At 41.2% G+C, this 25,709-nt stretch overlaps 1 protein-coding gene across 1 annotated transcript in view; it reads right to left on the reverse strand.

The window, feature by feature from the left end:
* Positions 1 to 661: 661 nt before the first annotated feature.
* OTULIN (OTU deubiquitinase with linear linkage specificity) overlaps positions 662 to 25,709 on the reverse strand; it is a 26,310-nt gene continuing 1,262 nt past the window's right edge. The window contains exons 2-6 of the mRNA XM_011994186.1: positions 20,816 to 20,910; positions 17,933 to 18,076; positions 11,600 to 11,725; positions 8,934 to 9,203; positions 662 to 6,403 (exon numbers count right to left, since the gene is read on the reverse strand). Of these exons, the coding sequence (XP_011849576.1) occupies positions 6,209 to 6,403; positions 8,934 to 9,203; positions 11,600 to 11,725; positions 17,933 to 18,076; positions 20,816 to 20,910 (830 nt within the window). The 3' untranslated portion in view covers positions 662 to 6,208. The remainder of the gene's footprint in view (positions 6,404 to 8,933; positions 9,204 to 11,599; positions 11,726 to 17,932; positions 18,077 to 20,815; positions 20,911 to 25,709) is intronic.

A 25,709-nucleotide genomic window follows, 5' to 3' on the forward strand; every position in this document is an offset into this window, starting at 1 on the left:
AAAGTCCAGTCTTCCCCGATCTTCAGATGATTAACTTCTTCCAATGCGAGTCTGATTCATTAGCAATTTGTTAAAGTTCTTGCCATCACATTGCTGGGTACATTTCCAGCAGTGTAAATGGTTCATAAAGAAATGTCTCGCACACACCACACCTCTTTGTGGCAAACACACAGCAAGACTGGGTCAGAATTGCGGCAGCAGCCCCGCTTTGCATGTCTGGGGGCTCTTCCCCTAATAAGTGCTAGTACCTCACTTAATCCACACCACCACTGAGACAGACCGTGTGTGGTAAAGATGAAGAAACAGATTTAGGGAGGTTCAGGAACTGTCCAAGCCCACCCTTTCAGTGGGCAGTGGGAATGCTGTTGAATTCAGACCCAAACTGGTAACTATGCACCTAATTTGGTTGGCAGGGTTGGGGGCACTTAGTATGGGTTAAGCACTGTGCTAACTGCTTCATCTCATCTAACTCTTCTGCACTGCCCAATACTGCCTCACTAAACCCTTGATTCCTCTGCTCACAATGGCCAGGGGTCAAGAGTCAGCCATGTGGACATCATAGGTCTGCCTTGCGGGTGCCAGAAAGTTAAAGCCCAATGCAGTAGCACAATCTGCCAAAGTCCTCAAAGGCAAGCATTTGACCACAGCAACACAGCCAGGCTTCTGAGTTGTATTTTCTAAGTTTATTTTTAGTTATTTGTTTTTACAGTCCTCTGCAGCAAGGTTTGCTAAAGTGGATCAACAGCAAAGCCCCCAAGTCGGTTCAGCTTCTGACAGCGAAGACAAGAGACTCAACAAGTAACAGAGGAAACTCTGGCCCCAGAAGCCAGGCATCTGACCGCATCTGCAGGTGGAAACCAAGGCCCCAAACTGCCCAGAGCCTCGGGGGCGTGTTTTTCAGAGCAGGCGGAATTTTGGACCCATGCTGAACATCTTACGGTGTAAACAGAGGGACTGCTAAACAAGCCAAGATGAGCGCTGCCAGGTTCACACAGTGTGCTGCCCCGCTGGCCTCTATTCACAATGGCTTACCCATGGAAGAAAAACACCATTGCCCCTGGCAGAAGGTCTAAAGTTGGCTTGTTATCCTCTCCGAATTCATAATACAAAAAGTTAGTAGTGGCTAAAATGCAGGCAACAATACCAAAATATTTTTATAAAAACAATGGAAATGAGAAAGAAGCTTATTAAATACATTCATTTTGACTTTGTTCCTTTATCAAAATACTCAGAAGTAACCAACATTACTGTGGACTGCTGCGGTTCTTATAAGGGGTACAAGGTTTGAGCACCATTTATGTGAATACAGTCAAGGCATTTTTCAATCTGTAAATGAAAGCTCCTAAAATTAAGTATAAAATATTATTTTGAAGTTCAGAATTAAGCTCAAGTACTTCTGCTTACTGGGAGAACTGCCAAGTCCACTGCCAAGACTGTGGACATTTTAAGCCCTGTGTCCCTTCCTTGTACTGATCCATGTTATGGCAGTTTCATTTCTGATCCAAACTTATACCAAACAAATCAATGAGATTAACTGAGAAAACACAGTGTCCTCCTCCATTAATGCTACTGAATGCTATTAAAAAGCATTCAAAATGCTTAAACAAACTGGTGGCCATGAGATCTGGGACCAGATACACATCATAAATGATGTATTGATACAACATTTTAATACAATTAATGTATGTGTTTCTAGACTTAATAACCACTCTATGTATTTCCATTATACATACCAAAACCCATTCCACCATTCCCGGTAGTAGATTTCAATATACCCTGAAAAAAATACAATACATGGGGCCAGACACAGTAGCTCACGCCTGTAATCTCAGCACTTTGGGAGGCCAAAGAAGGTGGATCACCTGAGGCCAGGAGCTCAACACCAGCCTGGCTAACATGGTGAAACCCCATCTCTACTAAAAATACAAAAATTAGCTGGGAGTGGTGGTGCATGCCTGTAATCCCAGCTATTCAGGAGGCTGAGGCAGGAGAATTGCTTGAACCAGGAGGCAAAAGTTGCAGTGAGCTGAGATCGCACCACTGCACTCCAGCCTGGGCAACAGAGCAAGTCTCCATCTCAAAAAATATATAATACAATACATGGGACAGTTCACCTCCACCCTCCCAGAATACTACTGAGTTCCAAGCTGCGAGGACACATGCACATAAACGTATGCTGTGACTGCAGACCAACATGCATGCACACACATGCATGTGCACACACACAGACGCACCCCTTCTGGTCATGGGCAAGCCCACCTCACACCTACTGCTAGTGACTTACAGGAAAAGCCTGTCAAAACAGTTTAGTTTTGTTGCTTTTCATGGCTCCAAGTTATAAACTGAATTACAAAAACATTAGTAATCAGTTGCCCGTGTCTTTCCTCATACATTCACTAAACCACTGTCCTGTTCAACGTGGCACTGGCTCCCTGGTCTTTCCATCCTCTTAGATGATGTCACAAATCAGGTTTCCCAAGACAGTTACGCATTAAAATATATACTTCTGTTAAATAAGGGACTTAAATTTTAGAAATAGGAATTTGTAAACTGTATACACATAAGGCTTTCCATTCATTCAGATTTTTATTCTTCTATAATTTAAGCACAGGAGGTTTGTCTGGCATCTGTGGTTTTGTTCTTGAATGGCATTTTAACATTTATTCTAGAATGAGTTCCTTCTTCTTACAGTTCCTTGGACCACTTCTAAATTATTTGATATTGTGCCCTGCCTTTGCTAAACTATTTGGGAATTCTATTTATTTCTCATACACTTCACACACACTGAGGGCTTTCTTTTTAAGTACTCACAGATCTCACATAAAGGCAGTTCTTTTTCTGCATGTCTACAAGTTAGATTCCCCAAGGGTTTATGCTTCTGGCTTTCAAAGGGGAGTACCTGCAAAGTACTGCTTAAGAAAAAGAGATAAGAAAATGATCCAACTGTACTTTAGTGTCTGAAGAAGACACATTCAGGAAGTCTATGGAAGTCCTACATAGATGCCGAGATGGCAGGAGTGCTGTATCATTAAAGGTGATTCAGCACTCCAGAGCCTCTCTCTAAAAGATCTTCAGAAAGTAGACTAACTCTTAGGTAAAACAGCACATTGGGAAAAGGAGGAGGACACGATGAATAACAACACAGGATGAATAACAAAAACAAAGACCTAGTACATAAAAACTCACAAAGGCTTTTCCCAACAGAGGTGTTAACAATTCATGTGGCTTGAGATTTTTACCTGATAAGCTCCAAAAGTGGAGGGAAAAAAATAAAACATACCAAAGCAATGTCTGTTATCCTTAAGCAAAGAAAATCTTATCAGACACTAACTGAATATATAATAGAGGAACAAAAGTGTAAGTCACTATATAAAGAAAAAAGGATTCATCCTGTTCTGTGCATTGAAAACATTTTCATCCACTCTGTATTCTAAGGAAGAGGAACTGCAAACACTTTCAATCAAATCCAGGCCCAAATCATCAGTTAGAGACCATGTATTACTGGTTTCTTGTTCTCTAATGTGACTATCATTGTTCCTCCTGCATGGGTAAAATCAACAGATGTATACGCAGAAGCAGCTCAGGATGTAAGGAGGGGAATCGGAAAATGTTCTGGAAAAGCAATGTTAATTCCATGAAGCATAACACAGGGAAATTATTTCAGTTTTAAATGCACCTTAAATGAGCTCACAGGTATAAAAGTCATGCTTGCAAAAGATGGAGATAACTTTTCTGCCAATACCCAAGGTCCAAAACTCCTAAACTCTTGCAAGAAACTCTGGGATAGAAACTTAGGCATAGTCTAGTTCCTACTATATTCCTTTCTTCTAGAACACCTTATCATTTTGAAGACTGCTCTAAGTGGAACATCCTCCTGAATCCATTTAATCTCCATTCAACTTCTAATCTGCTGATGTCACCTGACCAGCTCAAGACCAAGAATGAGAAATGGAACTCAGATTCTGGGCAACTGAAGCTGCATATTTATTTTTAAAGTTGGTCAATCATTTCTATTTCCTGAAGTACTGTATCTTTGAAAGCTTTGCTTCTCTAACGCCATGATCCCACTAAACCTAAACAAGAGCCCGACAGATTCTGACAAGGCCTTCAGACAGAAAGCCACATAAAAGAAACACATTCTTTTGCCCAGAAATCCAATTCAAGTTCACAAAGATAAGAACATTTTCAAAATGCAAGGATAGATGACTATTATTAACATGAGTATTCTTAAAATTCGATGACATATATGAACTAATGGTCAGATTCAATGTACCTGAAGGGCACAGATCCCTACTGCTATGTATGTACAATCTGAATGTTTCGAGTTGTGCTTTAAAAAATATCAGAAATGAATGGTAAGCATTTCCTGCTGTAAAATCCCATATACTACAATGAAAAATCAAAGCCAATAAGAAGTCATTATTACTTTAATTTGGCTTCTAGGTACCTTCTTATTCAAGGCACAATTGCATTTCACAGTGAAAAACACGAAGCCTCTCCAATGTATTCACACACATTTAGAGCAGAATTTGATTCCGACACTCTAATCAATAAACATTTAGCAAAATGTGGTGAATATTACTGATGAGGTAATGGGAGAAAGCTAAAGTAACAGTCTGAATAGTTTTGTGCATCCTGAGTTTTCTTAACTAAGACTTTATTTTTAATTAAAAACAAAATTTACATTTTCAAAAAAGGTTTTCCTCAAAAAAAAAAAAAAAAGATAGCTTCTAAACTATATTAAATTGGACCAAATGAAGATTTTAATTATTATAAAACAAAGCTCAGTACTTCAGGGAAACACCACCTCCACGAACGTCGAGCCAATTCAGAGGCTGCCAGTAGAATCCTAAACAGTGATGTCTCCGGTTCGTGTGAACACCATCTGCAGTCCACACCCCTTGAGGACAATTCAGGCCATAAGACAGACCATGCTCAGCAGAGCTGCCCCTTCACCACCCCATCCACCACCCTTAGCCTGACTGGGCAGGCGATGGCTCGTAGCCAGGAAGGCTGCCTCCCTCAGGCTTCCCAAAACCAATCAAGGGCATACATGGCTCAGCCACACTTTTGTACTCATATTCCTACATGCTTCTGCTTAAATACTCATGAAAAATTTTAAGATGGTTTGCTGTCACTCAACCCCTGCCCCAGATGGGTTACACAGATCTGGCAATGGGCACACCCTTCAACACAACATGAAAAGAGCACAGGAAAACTCAGCTCCAGCTAAGCTCTACCTCAAAGTAATTTGGCCTTGGGTCCCTCCTCTGAAAATAGGTGGATACAAACTGTCTGGCTATAAAATCGTGAATCTATGGAACTGCAGAGTAATTAAAGTTTCCAACACTAAACCACAAAGGCAAGTAGTGTCTGTCCACACTGATGGGGCACCACCTGCACCAAGCCCCAGACTCCAGTGTGCTGGGGGTATCAGACACCTGTCATAGTCACAAGGAGCAAGAAGTTCTAGGTTCCCTCACTACTCCCTCCTATGGCTCCTCCAGTCTTCAAAAATGCCTTGAAATAACCCACTTTAGGACCCGATTCTTAATCTACTGCAAAACAATCTGCCTAAAATAGGCTTAATTAAGATGCAAGTCCAAACCATTGCTCTTCCCTTCATAAGAAAGAGAAGATAAGATTACCAGAGGTTGTCATGACTATGCCAGTAACAGATCCATCCCAGAATTATACCCAGCAGACTGTTAGAGGCCCCCTTAGTGCAGTGGGCAGCACGTCAGTCTCATAACCTCAAGGTCCTGAGTTAAAGCAGACTGTATAGGGAGATCTATAGAAACCCATTACTACTAGAGAAGAAAAAAAATACTGTCTTAAAAAAATGAGAAGCCAGTTTACCATCAGAGAGAGTTTTGATTTGAGATATAAAGAACATATTCCTCTCCAAAACTGAGTTTCCTCTGACACAAAAGTATTTGCCTTCTGGAGAAGATATGGTTTGCACCATCGAACAGGTGTGCTCAGAAGGCCCCCACTGAAATATACTGCATCATAGATGAGGGGAAAGACTTGGTTAATTTCTCTTATCAAAAGCTAGTCTTCAGGACATCCTGTCCAACTTGGCTCCCAGGGGCCCAAGGGTTCTTCTCAGTGATTGTTCTTAAGAGACCCCCAAGCCTGCATCCCAAGCCCAGGAGCCACCTGTGCATCTTTGCCACGTCGCCAGGCTGTCAGGAGCATGCGTCTGTCATAGACTGGTCTCCTCACACACTCTGACGGGGATGTTATAGTGCCGGTCGTCCTCGGCAATGAGTGTTACCACTGGCCAGTCCTTGGGTGGGTCGGTGGGGTAGACTGTGATGAATTCTTCCGTGTTGTACTTGGAGAGCCGGTACACCTGGATGGTGTGGCGCACAGCATAGGCAAGAAGGAACATTTCAACCTGGGAAGAAGAACAAACGGGTATTCTGAGGAAGATCACACTGAAAGATGTGGCTTAACACCATGTTCCACCCATTATCCCACAGTGCACAGCAATGGTGAAGCCACAACCTTTTTTCCTCCTGCTTTGGGCCCAGCCCCCATCCTTTTCTACTAAAAAAAAAAAAAGGCAGAACAAAGAATGGATCATATGTCTGATAAGGGTCCTGTATCCAGAATAAAGAACTCTTACAACAATTAACATAACAAAAAACCAAATAACCATCTTAAAAATTAGGCAAAGGATCTGAACAGACACCTTTCTCCAAAGAAGATATACAACTGACCAAGAACTGACCATGGAAAGATGCTCAACATTGTGAGTCATCAGAGAAATCCAAATCCAACTACAATGAGATAGTGCCTCACACCCACTAGAATGACTATAACCAGTAAGATGATAACGGGGAGTGGCTGCTTCATAAGCACAGGATTTTCTTTGGGGGTGACATGTTTTAGAACTTCATATAGGTGGTGGTCACTGGCAGTGTACTAAATGTCAATGAGATGTACACTTTAAAATGGTCAATTTTATATTACATGAACTTCACCCCAATAAAAAAAAGTCAGAAGTGTTGGTGAAGATATGGTGAAACAGGACACTGATATACTGCTGGTGGGAATGTAAAATGGTACAGCTGCTTTGCAAACAGTCTAGCAGTTCCTCAAAATGTTAAAGAATTACCATATGACCCAGCAATTCCACTTCTCGGTGTATACTCAAGAGAACTAAAAACATATGTTCACATAAAAAAATTATACATGAATGTTCATAGCAGGGTTATTTACAGAACTAAAAAGTAGAAACAATCCAAATACCCATCAAACTATTGAACAGATGAATGAAATGTGATCCATCCATACAATGGGATATTACTTATCAATAAAAATGAAGTACTAATACATGGTACAATGTGGATGAAATCTTAAAAAACATTATGCTAAATCAAAGAGCCATAAACAAAAGACCACATATTATATGATTCCATTCATATGATATGTCCAGAATAGGCAAACCCATTGAGACAGAAAGTAGATTAGTGGCTGCCTAAGGTTAGAAGAGAAAGTGGTTACTAATGGGCATGGGGTTTCTTTTGACAAAATGCTCTAAAATTAGACTGTAGTGATGGCTGCAAAACTTTAAAAGAATGAACTTTATGGTATATATACTTCAAAAAAGAAATTGAAAATATCTTATTAAAAAAAAAAAAAAAAGAATGAACTTACCATCACAGCAGACCTTATAGGGTCTCGGAAAAGACTAACTTTAGTCTAATATGCAAACCATCCTCTATAAGCCTTTTGACTGCAAGGTACTTGCTATGGTTCAGGAGACATAAGTAACCCACATTATGAGTACAGATAACTTTTGAAAGTAACTATCATCAGCCCTGCCTGACCCAGCAGTGACCATCAGTCTACACTCCTTCCTACATACTTGGCAATAAGAAGAAGAGCTTCACACTCCAGGACAGCTCAGAATGGAACCTAACTCAGCTCTCTAATCCTTGCAGTATCTGTCCTGGCACTTGGTCCTTTTTAGAAAAAAGCTGGTACAAGAGTCAATTATGTAAGTAGGAGGGTGGCACTTCGATGAGCAGCCTTAATGCTACTTTAGTAGTTGACTATTCCACTAAAAAAAACCTCATTAAGACTTTTTAGGAAAATGAACACATCAAAGATAGCACAAAGGTGTGGTGACTCAACTATACTGGCTTAGAGATAGTACTGCACTGGGTTTCTGTGTAAAACTCCACACTTAACTTATCTGTAAAAGATCCAAGAGCAGGTTGAACTCTACTGGCTAGGGTGACTCCATTTCTCTTTTTAATGCAGCTACAGTTGTCAAGATTAAACAAGATCCTTCGAATGGCTCTTCCAAGTACTTCATTTATTTGTAGCCTCCCAGAGCCAAGAGTACTAATCCCATCCACCCCTCTGAAGAATAAAGCCCAGGTGGAGATAATGGTGGTGACTGTAAAGTACGTCCACAATTCTTTGCTACTCCTCACTCCAAAAGGTGGAGCCAAATTCCCCTCCTGAGAGTGGAATGCATTAAGTAACTTGTTTCTAAAAAGTAGAAAACAGTAACAGTGTGTGATATCCCAGATTAGGTCACAAAAGGCATTTTGGCTTCTTTCTTGCTCTCTGCTTAGATCACTCTGAGAAGCCAGCTGCCATGTTGTAAGGACACTCAAGCAGCCCTGTGAAGGCCTATGTGTGAGGAATTGAACCCTCCTACTACCTACCAGTAAGGAACTGAAGCCTCCTGCCCACAGCCACGTGAGTGAACAACATTGGAAGCAGATCTTCCAGCTCCAGCCAAGCCTTCAGATGACTGCAGCCCTGAACATACAACTGCATGAGATCCTGGGCCAGAACCATCCAACTAAGCTGCCCCTGAATTTCTAACCTACAAAAACTATGACATCAAGTTTGATTGGTAAAGCTGCTTTATTTTGGGGTAATACATGCTCAAAAGCATAACTTACCTGTTCAAGACCACCAGTGTGTCCCACCTGGTTGAGGTGGTTCCTCAGAAGCTGTCCCGGGTCATTCGATGTGTCCCGAGCAAACAGAAGCACAGAGAAAAACGGTACTTCCTTTCCTTTCTCTTTATCATTATATAGTTCAATGGCTCTGTTTAGCATTAGAAATTTTACAGCTTCATAGAGGCTATATTCCTCCTCCTCGTTTGTGAATAGTTCATCACAAGCTATCTGTCTTGCTTCAGCAGTTCTCATTTCAGCCAAGCCTGCCCACTACAATAAGAAAGTTAAGTAATAATTAGAATTTTTGTTCTAAAAATCCCTGGTATAGTACCATACTATGAGTACAAAATTATTTTTCATGGGTCACTTACCAATGCTCACAATATTCAGGTTTCCAGATCAAAAAAATGGTACACTTTAAAGCACACAAACTCCTTATTCAGCTTTTTCTCCCATTAATTTGAAAGAAAAATACAATGTAGTAAGAAGCACTGAGGCTGTGGAAATTTTTACTCCCTTAACCTCCCAGGCAATGAGATTGAACCAGCCAATCACAGACACTTACAGAAGAGCTAACACACGTGTATGAAGCCTGTGTTAAGCTGTGAAGGGCAGCTACAATTACAAGGGGCTTACAGGAGGGTTAGCACCCAGAAACACAAAGCCAACCCTCCAAAATGGAAGAGAGGCAAGGAAGAGCCTAGGGGCTCCTGAATAACAATTTACTAAACTTATCCCTCTAACCTCAAAAATATGTATGAACTTCAAATGAATAAATCCATTCAGGAAACTCTTACTGACTCCGGATTAAGAATCAAGTCATGTGTTAGGTATTCAGTGAATATAGGCAAACTCTTTAAAAAATAAAACCTATAAATGTATGTGTTTTTAAGTTACAGTGAGAATAAGAGATGCCAACATAAATACCATTCCTTATGAATAAACAATAACTAGTGCCCCTCTCAAACACCATTATGGATTTTAAATCCGAGAGTGAATTTTAATGGTAATGACTGCATAGAATTCCCTCTAATATTTGGGCTGAAGGCTGGTACATGTTTGTCTATATCTCATATTTTCCAAACTAGACCAAGTTACCAATCATGGACATGGCTCTAGAGTCAGTCGGGATGGAATCAAGGCTTCACCACAGAGCAGCTGGTGGCTTTTGCAGGGCATTTAACTGAGCTCCTGGCCTCAGTTTCCTCATCTAAAAAACAGGAATGACCACAGCAACACCACCTTCATAGTCGTGAGAATTAAGTAACACATGAAATTTTAGTCTGGAGCCTGGCATAGAAGTGTTAGGAATGCTGGCTCAGATTATTAGTGAGTAATTTTAATCTTATTGAAAATTGGCGCCACTCAAGCATTCCCAAAAATGAGGGTCTAATTATAGTAGAAACACCTAATAAAGCAGAAATAGCAATTTCACAAGACCTTAAAAAAATGAAAACGAAATTATGACCTGTGGTTGCGCTGAAGGGCCCTCTCGTTCACTCCCACAGGGCTAGAGCCCTGCCCTCAACCTTCCACTAACCCAAGGACTGAGGAACACAAAATCCTGCATTCTAGTCCAACAGGTAACAAGAATGGTATTTCCCTCTTCCCTTCTCTGGCTCCCATTTCTTTATAGTAGAAGAAAGATAAAACTACTGGACTTTCTTTGACAGTATATTTTCATATTTTCCAGTAAACATTTCTTATCTTTCTAAGCAAAAACTAGGTTCCAAGAAGTCAGGGCCCTCAGTTCACTAACTCAATAAAGCACTAAATGAACACCTATTACGTGCCAGTCCTGCTGCTAGGCACAGGGTGTCAAGGACTGCACAGGACAGTCTCTCGTGGAGCTGAAAGTCTAATGGGAGCAGTAGACCATATGTGAGTAAAGAAATCACTGCTTGAAACATGCTAGGAAGGACCTTGAAAAGTCCATGTTTGACCCCCTCTCTACCTGACCACCCTCCACTGACACCCTGGCGCAAGTGACAGGCCCTCAATCAGGGTTCTTGGTCAGAAGAGCTCCAAGCTGCTCAATGCAGGCAAGCTAGGGGTCATGTAAGCCAGTGTGCAGGCAGGACATCCAACCCAGAGGAGACAGTGGAAAGCCACAGAAAGGTAGAATTTTAAAGACCAAATCAATAGGAATCAGAAGACCAAGTTCTCCCTACAATTCTGTTTCAGAAAAACTCTCAGGACAGTTTTCTAAAGACAAGTTACTAAATCTACTAACTGGAAAATCACTGAGAAAGAAAATAAGTCTCATAAATATGGGCAGAATCTTAAAACATGAACGTAATTGGAAAGAATAAATGTGAATTACTAATGATATTAGTATAAGAAATAGGAACCAAATGATATTCTTGAAACATAAATATGACTTGGAACAAAGACTATATTTGTTAAGGTTTCCTTTTAAGAAAGTTAAACACTTCATTATTTGATACCCTAGTACACGGCATCTGCTCTAAGAATATATAAAGTTGGTACTTCCCATTTTACCAAAGCCCTCATGGGAAAAGTTTGAGTTCATTTAAAACCATTTTGCCTAAAAATCAGCCAAGAGCATTTGAAAATCCACTGAGTGAAGACTAAAAACTGGTCTTCTGGGGCAAGCAGAAACGAGAGCTTCACCCTTATCAGACAGGACACTACAGGTTCCAAACCTTCTTCCTCAGCAGAGTAAGGGACTCTTTAATTTTATCAACCAGGTCCTCGTTCTTCCCATCAAATTTCAGTCCAAGTTTCCATTGCTTGATCCAGTTGTATTTGCTTATGAGTTTTTCTGGTAACTACAACATCAAGAAACAAAGAGATAAAGAGGTGTTAACATTCCAAGAAATCCACCACACGATCCAAGCTGTAAGATACCACAAAGTCTATAAAACCTACCTTTGTTTCCAGAATTAATCCTGCAAATCTGTCATGTGGGTTTAGGATGGAGGACCTAAATCTAGAAGTCAGGAACTTAGAAAGTACCATCCTGAGGAGGGCTGCTGGAGTGAAATGGTGCTTTTGGTTGAGATGCCAAAGCACAATCTGCCTTGCAGGACTCCAACCATGGCCAGGACATTCCACAGCAGTTGTACAGATGAGCTAAGGCCATGCCCACAGCACGTCCTCACACCAACCACCTTCAGGCTACAGGACTCACTGCAGCCTCTCAACCACCACCTAACACATGGCTCAGGACAGTGCTTCTGAGCATGTGAGAAGGTCCAGGGTGAAGCCAAACCTGCTCCTTTCCCAGTAAGAAAAATAAAACCTAGTTTCTGGTATTTAAAAAATCCACCAAAGAAAGGTAGAAAAAGTTTGTTAAATAATGTTAACACATATACTCAAAGTTTTAACATTCAGAGAAATGACACTATGTCTAGTTTAACTGTCTAATCGATATATTAAGATAAAACATACATTGAAAATCAGAGGCAGGGGTTATGGGAGCTGTGCTCATTTAGTCCATGAAAGAAGTGACAGCTGAACTACATTGCTAGTTTCCGGTTTTTTTTTTAATTCCTGGAGTATTTGTCACTTTGTTTCCCTCTAGTTATCAACAGAATCTGCAATTTGAAAGGCAAGCTGAGGCACAGCCTGACTGATGACAGCATGGGAAGTAAGACTCTTCCAATAGTCTTGGGTGTTTCAGGAGAAAAATCCTAGAATTAGGCTGGGCACAGGTGTGTCACTTCACTGCTATAAAATTTAGAAAGGAAAACAAGTTCACCTCCAAGTCAACAGATCATTAAAGAATAATTAAATCCTACAATATCCTATGAGGAACCTTCTTCAGCAGTTATTGATACAGTTTTGCCAATACAGGTAACATAGCAAGACCCCATTTCTATTTTTAAAAAAAATTAAAAATTCACTGGGCACAGTGGCATGTGCCTATATTCCCAGTTACTCAGGAGACTGAGGCAGGAGGATCACTTGAGCCCAGGAGTTTGAGGTTATAGTTAGCTATGACTGTACCACTGCACTTCAGCCCGAGCAACAGAGCAAGACCTCATCTCTAAAAAATTAAAAACTTTACATAGCAAGAAAGAAATGAATAAAAATAAATACATAAAATAAAATAAATACAGTTTTAAATGAGGCCAAATCTTCCATTCAACTGGAATGTTAAGACTAAAAGACCCTTTCATAAATAGTAATTCTGGTTGTACCTTCTCAACCTACAGCAATGTGAAACTAAGGTGGTTTCTACAAAACACAGAACCACGATTGGGATGCAAATTTCTTTTCACTGTGACCACAGTGATGGCGAACTACATCACTCACTAAGGGTGGAGAGGGCCTTCTCCTCCTCATCTTATTAGAGTAACAAATGACCACTCACCTAAGGGCTACACTAGCCCACTCCGTGCCCACACTGCCCTGCGTTTAGGCAACATGTGGCAATTCTGCGGCAAAACCCTCAATTCGGTCTCTCAGATTTATCACAAGAACCGCACATGCCCTCAAGTGGCAACAAGCTAAAATTACAACTGGGCACAAAGAACTACAAATGCGCAGAGAATACTGGCCACACAGACGTGAGCTGGGAAACGAGGTGAAGGGAAGCCCAGAAGACCGGCTGAGCATCTGGGGACACGATACAGTTATCTAAAAAGTAGGTGCAGTACTCAACTGAATTACTCAGGAGACCCTGAAGACCTAACTACACAGAGAGAAACAACTGTCTCTGATTCCTTTCACACACTGGTCAAACAGTTCAGGGTTGTAGACTTCCAGGAAATGCAGAAATCCTTAAGACAATTTTTAAAAATGAAGCATGAAAAAAGCCATCAGAAAAGAATGAAGTCAAATTTATTCAGAAGAAAAAAGTGAATACAACTTTAAATGCTTTCAGAGGTCATAGCACATGGAACACATGTAAATAGCCTTTGTTTTTCACTAAGCGCAAACTGGACTTCTATTAGAATAAAAAAAATTTAAGCAAGAAACCAGATTTAAATAAGAAACAGTGATTGGAAATATTCAAGAATAAAGTAGGTAATTAGCTTAGCTGTCATTTCGCTTGTGACTAAACTATAAAACAGCCTGTTTTCTCTAGCATATGCTGGTAATTCTTGATACAACATACAGCAAATAATAAAAATGTGTCATCACCAAAACTCACAAAAAAATTTTGACACACAGTCTATCTCACTCTAAGCAAACACTATCACAGTCTAACCAGTTCAGAGACATTATAAAATGTAGCGAACTTGGAAACCAAAGGACCCGTGCTCTAGAGGACACCCCTCTCAGGGACCAAAGTGTTGTTCCACATTTAAGAGCCAGACTAGGCAATCTCCATAGCTGGGGTGAGGGTCAGATGATCTGGCTGCAGCCAAACACAGAGACTGGGATCTGGGCAGAAATGTGAATAACAAACAGGATGCCTGGGCAGGATGACAGGTGAGGGGCAGCCAAACTGTCAGAGGGGCAATAAGGACAAAGCTCTGCCTCATAGGCAGGGAAAAGAGCAAGGCCAGCAAAGCTGAGCAGCAGCAGAAAGGAAGCCGGGGTCTCCTTCACTGACCACAGATTAAGGGGAGGGTCACTCAGTCTAGCTTTCCCAGTTCCCTTTAATACCCTAAATCCAAATGATGTTCTAAAAGACAGAGAAGACAGCAACATGCCACAGAGAACATCTCTCAATCTGCAAACAGAAGCAGATAAAGCTAGCTAAAGGTTCCACCCCTGATTTCTTTCGGTCACACTGCAAGAAACGCTCACTCAACAAGGCCCTTGTCACAGTGGACCTTCCAAGGGAAGGGCTGTGGGGCGAGGGGGGCCAGAGTGAGAACAGGAGTGGAAAGGCATCCACAGGAGGGTCTGCAGGCCACCTGGGAGATCTGCACGACGACCAGACTAAGCTTATAGGTCCCTTCCTTCCTTCACCAGCCCCTCAAACGCGAAGCATGTGCTGAATTTGAATTTGTCATCCAATCATGTCTCAGATGTGACACCACAAAACGAACTGGGTAAAGGAAATTTTCAAACTATGTTAAATTGCTGAGGGCTGGAACAGTAACACAAGGACAAGTCCTCTGGCTGGATGACAGCAAGGAAAGAACAAAGATATTCTTCAGCTAACATTTAGACCCAACGTTTAATAAACATATATACCAAACCCACAGGCAGGTACACTGTGTTTTCTCTCTTTGACAGAGGCCTCTTGGCATTCAATAAAAGTTAGATGACAAAAACCAAACCACAGTGACCAACTAATTAAATTATGCTCCCAGAAAAATATAATAGCTGATACACAAAGAAAAGGAAAGAAACTAGAAAGAATCCTTAAGAATTTTAAAACTATTTCCACATTACTCAAATTAATGTGAAAAACCACCTTAAAAACCACCTTAAAACCCCATCACTCACACATGCAACACACTCTAACAGCAATTAGAGTTTGAACAGTTTGAACGTAATCTACCCAGACTATTTTTAATATGGCAGACAATGTTACCCAAATATATCCTGCTACCAAAAAAAAAAAGGGGGGGGGCGGGGCCATTGTACTTTACTTTTTTTTTTTTTTTTTTTGAGACAGAGTCTCGCTCTGTCGCCCAGGCTGGAGTGCAGTGGCGTGATTTCTGCTCACTGCAAGCTCTGCCTCCCGGGTTCACATCATTATCCTGCCTCAGCCTCCCAAGGACCTGGAACTACAGGCACCCGCCACCTCGCCCAGCTAATTTTTTTGTATTTTTAGTAGAGACGGGGTTTCACCATGTTCGCCAGGATGGTCTCGATCTCCTGACCTCATGATCCGCTCACCTCAGCTTCCCAAAGTGCTGAGATTACAGGCGTGAGCCACTGCGCCCGGCCTCTGTACTTTACTTTGTTTAAAGCAATTTTATACTTTAATTAATTACTTAGGACACTATTTACCCCAGATTCTCAGAAAGTATAAAAACACAAATTTAGTGTCAAGTGAGTCCATAAATCTAAATAGCTCCTTAAAGCTTCAAAAGGAAAATTTTGCTTAAATTGAGGGGGATATTACATCCAACCTAGAAATATAGATTTGTAGATTAATATAATATAGCTACAACTGTCAGCACAGCCTCCTGAGTAGCTAAGAACAAAGGCACACGCCACCACAATCTAGAAATTGTGTCATATATAGCTACAGTTGTCAAGTACAGAAGTTAAAACAAGGCAAAGCAAAAACAGTGAAATTACTGTTTGCTTCTCTAGCTGGGTCTTATATCCAACCATAGGAATGCTTTTGCCAACTGACAAACAATTCTGAAATACTTTACTAATAAATGGCATCATTTACAAAAGAAAAAACAGCCTAGTATACCCATTTCTCTTGCCTCTATATGAAAGAAATAAGCTAATGCTGAAAAATCTGCTTAAGATGGCATACATCTTTGCTTAGAAGAAAATATCTTTCCCAGATGTTGGTTTTGGTTTTTTTTGTGCCTCCTAAGTAGCTAACACTATAGGCGCCACCACACTTGGCTCCAGATGTCATTTTGACAGTTGATAGAGGTGTGGTGATTTTGTGCTGGTTTATTAAATAATCGTGGAACAGACGGGGAGTATCCTCTACCCACCAGTCCTGGTTTTGCCCTTCCGAGCGTGTGATCTCTCATCCACCTAAAAGACCTCTACCTTAGCCAACAACAAGTTCCTCTAAAAGTCTTCTTTATTCTAGGAAAATACCCCAGCTCCTTCAACTGCTCCCAGAATGCGATGAAGCATCCTGGCCACATTTCCGTCTGCTGAGGATACAGGTACCAAGCTCGAGACGGCCTCTGACCAGCCCAGTTCAAGGTGGGGCTGTCACAGTCTAATTCTTAGAATCATTACTTTTAAAATGCAGCCAGGTTGGTCTTTTTAAAAAAATAAAAATAAAAATAATAAAAATAAAATGCAGCTAGGGCTTTGTGATCATTGCTGGACATCACATTTCATGCAGGCTCACAGCGGGCTTGCAATCAATGCGAATCCTAACATCTTTTTCTTTCTTTTCATAAACTGCTATAAGGCGAATCTCCCACAGCTGGCATTTCTGGGTTTTGGATTTTTTAAATTTAAGCACAAGACAATTTTCTTCCAGTTAATGTCATATTGCCATTTCTTTCTTTTTTTTTTTTTTTTAATTTAAAAATATTTTGTTGGTAAAAAAAAAAAAAAATGCTAATGATCATCTGGGCCTTCAGCAAGCTGTAATCTTTTTGCTGGTGGAGGGTCTTGCTTCGACGTTGATGGTTGCTGACTGAGCAGGGTGGTGACTGTTGAACGTTGGGTGGCTGTGGCCATTTCTTTTGTTTAATTCAACTTTTATTTTAGATACAGGAGGTACATGTGCAGATTTGTTACATGGGTATATTGCTGTTTCTGACCAACCATTCCTGACCAAAAAATCTTTCAGGATAGTCGTCTATCACCCACACGACTATATGACTTTATCTGTGTCAGGACGTGCAGACAAATGACTTTCCAGTACAGGTCTGCCATGTGGTACATTTAAAACGCTAAAGAGGGCCAGGCCTGGGACAGGTTGAGTCTCAGCTCCTCAGGAAGTCCCTCTCCATGTGACAGTAATCATCTCTCTTCTAGTGTTGCTGTTCTGCCACCTACTAAGCCAATCTTCACACTTTGCCAAAAGTACTAATTTCTTGAATTATAGCTAGAAACGAAAGAAATGTGTATTCTAAAACCCCAGTAGGTTCTCAAACAGTAACATATACAGCCTACTTAAAACAAACACCAAAATTGAAATCAAACTGTTCCTAAGTGCTTTACACAAACATCTGCTCTCTAATTCAACTAAATTGTTCACATAAATTTTATCATTTTTCTCTTCTACGAAATACGAATTATTTTTGGTCATTTAACTATGTGAAATCATCCCAGCCACACAAAACTGAATAAACGCACATGCTGACATCACACTGCAGAAGATAATAGCAGGTAGCATGGACAGAAAGGGAAAATTTTCTCACAAAAATTGTTTGAAACATTTTGGACTCAAACCTGCAGCAGCAGCGTACCAGCATGAGCTCTGGATCCTGCAGCCAGAGCGGCAGCCCCGCAGCCTGGCTCATGGCCTGGAACAGCGTGGCCCTCAGTGCACAGTAATTATCACCACGGACTCGCCGTATGGAGGTGAACTTCTGAGAAACTTCCTCATAGCCCTGGGAAAAGGTATGAAAGAATTCAAAATGGTTGTTACTGACTTGAGATAGCAGAGAAAGTTTCATTCCTGTGGAAAAAACTTGGCCTGGGACCACTGGGAAGCCCAAAGTTGGAGTTTTATGTCCCTTCCTAGGCAAATGTTTTAACACTTACTCCCTGGCAACCAACATTTTGAAGGGTTTAATCTGTGTTTCAGTTAACCCTAAACTCTTTAACAAAAAGGCAAGAAAAAAGAGAGCTAAACTAAGTTTATATTTTCATATTAAAAAAATACAGAAAAACCCCAAGTTTCCAAAACACAAAGCAGGGCGGGGGTGCTTTGTGTATGTGCATGTATATATAAAAGTTTAGATGCCAAGAGATGGCTGAATAATTCTGTTAGGCTTCTTTTCTTTTCTTTTTATGAGATGGAGTTTCGCTCTTGTTGCCCAGGCTGGAGTGCAATGGCGCAATCTCGGCTCACTGCAACCTCGGCGTCCCGGGTTCAAGCAATTCGCCTGCCTCAGCCTCCTGAGTAACTGGGATTACAGGCATGAGCCACCACGCCCAGCTAATTTTTTTGTATTTTTAGTAGAGACGGGATTTCATCATGTTGGCCAGGCTGGTCTTGAACTCCTGACCTCAGGTGATCCACCTGCCTCTGCCTCCCAAAGTGCAGGGATTACAGGTGTGAACCACCACACCCCACCTTCTTTTCTTTTTTTAAGTGAAGTGTCACTCTTGCTCAGTCTGGAAGTGAAACAAGGAAATGAAAATGTTCAGTGACATGCTTGGGCACTCAAAAACAGCCATCCAATGGACCATTCTGAAACGTACCCTGAAAAGACACCATAAAATCCTAGTGACTCTGATTCCCCAGCATGCATGATGCCTGGCTTCTCCAGCTAGGCACATGCAGTCCTTGAGACTGACTGAGCTGCCCACCATCACCCTGGCCCTGGGTCCAGCCAGCCCCTTAACTCATCCCACTCTTCCTTGATAGTCACTAAAGACCCACTTCCTACCCTGCACTCACACAAAGAAAGAAGTGTTACCCTCACTGTGGAGTGGGCGCAATGCAGACCACCTCTGTCCTGTGTGTCCAGGTACTAAAACCTCGTTCTTAGCTCTTTTCAAGGTTCAAGTCATAGGATGATATTTTAAGTGAATACAAAAGTACTTTTTTCCCCCAATAACAACATTTTGAGGACTGCATTTTTATTCAGTGGTCCAACCACTGTAACACATAAGGTTCCATCAGGCAGAATCACACCTACTAATAATTATGTACTTCTTGCCTATGGTAAACCTTAATTACCCCAGAATACTTATGATGGCAAATTCAACTGCAATTGTACCTTTCCAAATGCATAAATTACTCACGCTATTTCAGAATAAAATTAAATCTGAATTTATAGAAACTTACTTCCAAAAGAATATTAGAAACAAAAATAGACAATTACGCAAATAACGACTAAAATAGAATGGAGGTGAAAGCTGTTTTCAGGCATCTGAGATGCTCTAATTACTGCCATGGGTCGTGATGGGCTGGAGGTTGGAAAATCTGCAAGTGACCAACAGCACGTTCAGCAAAAATATAAATGTTCTTAACCTCTGGCAGGAACTAAGAATTCCAGGTGTTTCATAATTGAGTTCTCTAATAAACGCCTAAAACACAAAGCATCTACATTTCAGAATTGCAGAGAGCTATCATCTGCTCTCAGAGCTTTACAAGTGGCAGCTAGATATTTACTAAGGTCAGCCCATGGGCAGTTGAGGTACATGCTGAAAGATAAGCAATTATTTTCTATAAAAACGAGCTCTGAGGAAAAGACTAAATATTCAAATACTTAAAAACTTAAAATCCTAACCAAAAAAAATTTAAAGATATTTCTATTAAATATGATGGTCAGTATCTCTAATATGTAAGAAGTGCATTCAAATTCATAATGTAAATAATAACAAGATAAAAATGAGAAAAAATAAATGCAAAGGTTTCAAGAGGTCATGGAAGTCTTAGGTTCAATCTGCTATTTGACTGTTTTTGAGCAATTCACATGGTTCATCCTACTGGTAATACTGGATCTGGTATACATCTGAGGGTAGAGCTCACAGGCCCTGCAACTTGATCACCTGCATAGTATATGTAGGCCATGGTGTCTGAGCTGAGTAATGAACCAGCCCAAACAACCACAGCAGGACCACATCATATGAACCCCCAATGTCATCCCACAGCCTTGGAGACTATCTTCACATCACCAGTCTATGCAATGAGATTGGGACACCTTAAGTGAAGGGAGCAGTTCCTGACTCCCCTGTGTAGGGAGTCCAAGAAGGTTCTAGGCCCCAGGACCAGAGGGTGTGTAAGCAAACCCAGTGTGCTGTGGAAAGCAGGAGTGTGGAATCGGCCTGAGGCATCCCTGAGGCTTTTATTTTACAACACCAGACCAAAAAGGATATTCCCAAATGGCTCCAAGAGGACAACCAATGGCTGGCCCAACTCTGAACAGCAGAGTCATTTACGTGTTTTTCAAAGAAATTGTGTCACTGAATAACTGATGCTGATTCTATATTAACACTGTGACTTAAAACAAAATCCTTATCTTTGGAGTCTATTTCCTTATCTCTAAGATAAGAACACCAATAATAAAGTCTATAGCAGTCATTTTAACTAATGTCTAAAAATATCAAATGACATATGAAACAACTTACGATAGACTATTTGAAAGACCTGAAATATGTGCACCTCTGTGTCGTACCTTTTTCATACATGTTGCTTTCTGTGTATTTCCCCTCCATTCTTTTTTGCAGTAGTCCATGATATCCATTTCAGGAGCTACGCTTAATCTCGGTTCTGTTAAAGAATTAAAAAAAAAAAAACAAATAATAAATCAAAGCATAATCAGAATATTGCTTCAGTTGGGGGTTACCCTTCACTCTTCATTTCAAAAAAATCCAGAATTCAACCACTGCCTACCCACTGGTCCAGACCACCATCACCTCACCCCTAGATAACCACAGGGGTCTCCCAATGGGTGTCCCTTATCACCACACTCTCCAGACCATTCTCCACATGGTAGCTAGCCAGGATGATCCATCTAAACATGAATCAGATGGTACTGATCACTCCTGGGCTCAGAGAGCTCCAGGGACTCCTGCCTCATGGCCTTATTCCTCATACAGTCCCCCTCTCTGCCTCTCTGGTCTCTCCTCCCACCATTCCTCACACTGACTGGACTCCTGCCCCAGCTACAGCCTCCCAATACTCTCCAACACACCTGGCTTGCTTTTCCCCACACCTGCAGGGCTGCTCCCCGGCTCCATGCAGGCCTCTGCTCCAGGGTCAGCTAGCACCTTGTATCATAATATCACATACACTTTTGCTCTCTATTCCTCTTATACCATTTGGTTTTTCTTCTTAGCACTCGACACCTGAAATATTTTTCTGTACCACTCCCCCACCCCCCCCACACACACCCATACAAAAATACAGTAAAACACAAGCTCTTTGAGGGCAGGGACTTTGTTTTGTTTCTCAGTTGTGTTGTGTCCTCAGGATCTGGAGCTGCACTGACACACAGGTGCTCATGAATACTTTTCTAATCAATTAAAGATGCGACAGTCTGAACTATGAGAAAACACTTCTAACAATGAGTAATCAGTTTTTTTATAACCATTATACAAAGAAATAACACCTACTATAACAAAAATTACTTTTAGTTATCTTAATGTAGTTATGTCCTTCCCTGATCCCAAAAAGCCAAAAGTAGTCGATAATAAACCAGAAACTAACAGAACTCTCCATGTTTGTTAATCCACAGACCTCACCTGACTCTAACAACAACACACCCCCAAAAATTAAAAATACAACTCACCATCAGACAAATGTTACAGCGAAAAACAAAATGGCCTTTATATTTTCCCTAGTTTAATATATATGGTTTGGGGTTTGCTTCTGTGGTAGGTGCATATACACGCACATGCACGTTAGCGTGTATGTTTCAGGAAGAAAAGGAGGTAAATTCTCAGGCACATCTTGACTTCCTTTTTAAATTATTGAAGACGTAGATGCTAGTGATGATTTTAGAATATAAATACAGAAGTACCTGACAACATATTTACTCCTGAGCAAGTTATACATAAAATAAAAATGTTTTACTCAACTAAATTCAACAAATATTTACTGAGTGTCTAAAATGTACCAAACGTTGAGCTAGGAACTGGGGATACAAAGGTGATGAAGACAGGATTCTATCCTCAAGGGGCTTATGGACTGCTGGAGAAGAAAAGACAACAAGCACTTATAAACCAGGGTGTGATGGGTGCCAGGATGATTAGGAGCACATAAGAGGCCCTAAATCCTTCTTGCAGTTTAGGTAAATTAAAAAAAAAAAAATGAAGTAAACTCTTAAGAACTGTCGATTTTTAAAAATCTCATTGTGAATCCTTTTACAAAGAAAAGTAACCTTTTACATAAAAGGGAAAATAATACATATACAGATAACACAGACATATTTATCTGTGGCACACCTCAGGATTCACTTAAAAATGAAGCAGACTCCTGAGGTATAATATACAGGGACCACAGAGACCAACGCTGCACAGCCAATCCTTAAAAAACCTTCATTTTTTTAATTCGAGAAATATATTTTTGTGTGTCTACTTAGTGGATGGAAGCATTCTCATGTATCTGTCTTTCCATTCACCTGCCCAAAAGGGAAGAAATGCAAATGTCCAGAGTCAGGACACTTATTGGTTCACATTTTCCTCCAGGTAGGGTTATGAGCCTGAACAGAAAGCATGTCCAGCTCAGAACGGGCCTCCTGGGAAGGAAATCTACCTTCCTGCTCTCCTCCCTGCAGTCCTCATTCTCGTGCACACCAGGACAAGGCCTGGCCTCCTGGGCAAGGTGGGGCAAGCCCAGCACCCCATGACTGAGGGGGGAAGGCGCAAGCCTCACACAGGCCAAGAGATCAAGCCATAGGCCACAGCCAAGTGCTGAATCAGAGGCCTACGTAGGCAGTGAGGGTTGGGAAAATGGGTACCAGCACAGCTGGCAGCATCAAATACCTGAATTTCCATTCTACTGTGGTCCTCTGAGGAGGACTCCAATGGCTACTACATGCCAGGTACCAGGCTAGGAGCTGGAGATGCAGGACAAGGCAGTGCCTGACCTCGAGCAGACTACAGAGTTCAAAAGCAACTTTCTTTAGTTGCAAACTACATAGACTCTGCTGTTTTCAAAAAAGGGCATTTCTAATAGCAAAAAAATAAAAAATACAAAAATAGGGAAGTTGAAAACCAGAGCGGTAAGCCAGGAGTTGAAATAACCAAGAGGCTTGATCTTTAGCCACCACACGGGTGACAAAGACAAGAATCAGACCCTCCGGAGGTAGGAAGTTAAAACTGAAACCCCTCCGGAAAGCAGGGACTCTCAAATAGGACAGGAATCTCAATCTTTGTAATGGGCCAGATAGGAAATAAGTTAAGGCTTTGAGGGCCATAAGGTTTCTGTCACAGCTATTCAACTTTACCATGAACGAAAGCCACCACAGACAATATGTAAACTAATATGTTTCAAAAAAAAAACTTTATTTACAAACCCAGGTGGCAAGTCAAATTTGGCCTGGAAACCATAGTTTGCTGACTCTCAGGCGAGGTGGAAAAAAATCTTTTCACTAACAGAGAGGATAAGAAAACTTTCTGCCTCAGTCTGGACTCTGCTTCAGGGGAGAGGGTAGCAAATGTTATTTCAGGAAGGACAATGAACCCAGAAGGTCTGAGATGATGTGAGAAGTGTAACGGGATCCATTTCATTCTCAGAGTAAAGCTAGGAGTTACAAGACCCACTGAAAAGCTTCATAGCCTGTGTGGGGTACAATGCCAGACAGAAGAGAAACACAACAGAGAGCCTATAGGGTGGAGGACTGTCAGCGGTAACAAACACCAGCTGAATATGCACTTTCTTCTTAGGAATCTGACTAACGAGGACACTGCATTCCACAGGAAATTTTGAACAACCACAGCAGTAGAGACAGAGTATTCTCTGAAGTTTCATGGAAGACTGGAACGGTGCAGCCCCGGAACGCACTACTACAAGGAATATCTCCTGTGGCTACCACAGTGAAGAGTTCACCAATTCCTTGAGAAGGGCTCAAAAAGTATTATAAAAACCACACTGTGTATCATTTGTTCCTAATCACACATGACAATGCTTTTGTTCACCATAAACAGAAGGCAGTTCTCAAAACCAGAAGAGCACAGACAAGGGTCTTCTAAGGTTCATGGAAAATGACTTTTACGAAAAAGCTATGGATGGATTTCAATTTTTTTTTTTTTTTTTTTGGCACCATGATAAACTCATACTAACTTGTTATAACATGTATGAACAGGATCTCATCTAAGGCACTAAGAAGGATAAGACATCAGTTTGAAAAGACCACTAATAGAGCAACGTGAGTTCTGCTAAAATTTGATGTTGAATTTATGGTGAAGCATAGGTGAAAGAATGGTGAAATCACTTATGATTTATAAACAGTTTATAGGGACAGTGGCCCAGTGAAATCAGCAGCTTACAAATGGATAACTCGTTTTCAGAAGGAACATTACGATGTTGAGGATGAAACCTGCAGCGTCAGACCATCCACATCAACTCAGGAGGAAAATACGAATCTTGTTTGTGCCCTAACTGAAGGGGACCAACAATGAACAGCAGAAACAATAGCCAACATCACAGACAACTCACCTGGTTCAGCTACACAATTCTGACCAAAAAAATTACAGTTGAGCAAACTTTCTACTCCGTGGGTGTATCCAGATCAGCTGCTGACAGAAGCAAAGCTTTCAAGGGAAATTTTAAACAATTGGGATCAAGAGCCCGAAGCATTTCTTCGAAGAATTCTAATGGGAGATGAAACATGACTTCACCAGTACGATCCTGAAGACAAAGCACATTCCAAGCCATGGCCACCAAGAGGTGGAAGGGGTACAGTCAAAACAAAAGCAGACTGGTCAAGAGCAAAGGTCTGGGCAACAGTTTTTTGGGCTGTTGAAAGCATTTTGCTTGTTGACTTTCTGAAGGGCCAAACAACAATTAATATCTGAGAGTGTTTTGAGAAAGCAAAAGCTTTAGCAGAAAAATGCCAGAGAAAGCTTCACTGAGAGTCCTTCTGCATCCCAACAATGCTCCTGCTCCTTCCTCTCAAACAACAGCAAGAATTCTGATGAGAAATCATTAGGTATCCACCTTACAGTACTGATCTGGCTCCTTCTGACTTCCTTTTGTTTCCTAATCTTAAGAAGCCCTTAAAGGACACACATTTTTCTTCAGCTTATAATGCAAAACAGACTGCTGCATTCACACTGTTAAATTCCCAGGCCTGTCAGTTCTTTAGGGATGAGTTCAACAAATGGTTGGTATCATCATTTAAAAGTGGCTTGACGCCGGGCGCGGTGGCTCACGCCTGTAATCCCAGCACTTGGGAGGCCGTGGCAGGCGGATCACAAGGTGGGGAGATTGAGACCACGGTGAAACCCCATCTCTACTAAAAATACAAAAAATTAGCCGGGTGCGGTGGCTGGCGCCTGTAGTCCCAGCTACTCGGGAGGCTGAGGCAGGAGAATGGTGTGAACCTGGGAGGCGGAGCTTGCAGT

Source organism: Mandrillus leucophaeus, unplaced genomic scaffold (genome assembly GCF_000951045.1).
Source record: "Mandrillus leucophaeus isolate KB7577 unplaced genomic scaffold, Mleu.le_1.0 Scaffold445, whole genome shotgun sequence".
In the NCBI taxonomy this organism is placed as follows: domain Eukaryota; kingdom Metazoa; phylum Chordata; class Mammalia; order Primates; family Cercopithecidae; genus Mandrillus; species Mandrillus leucophaeus.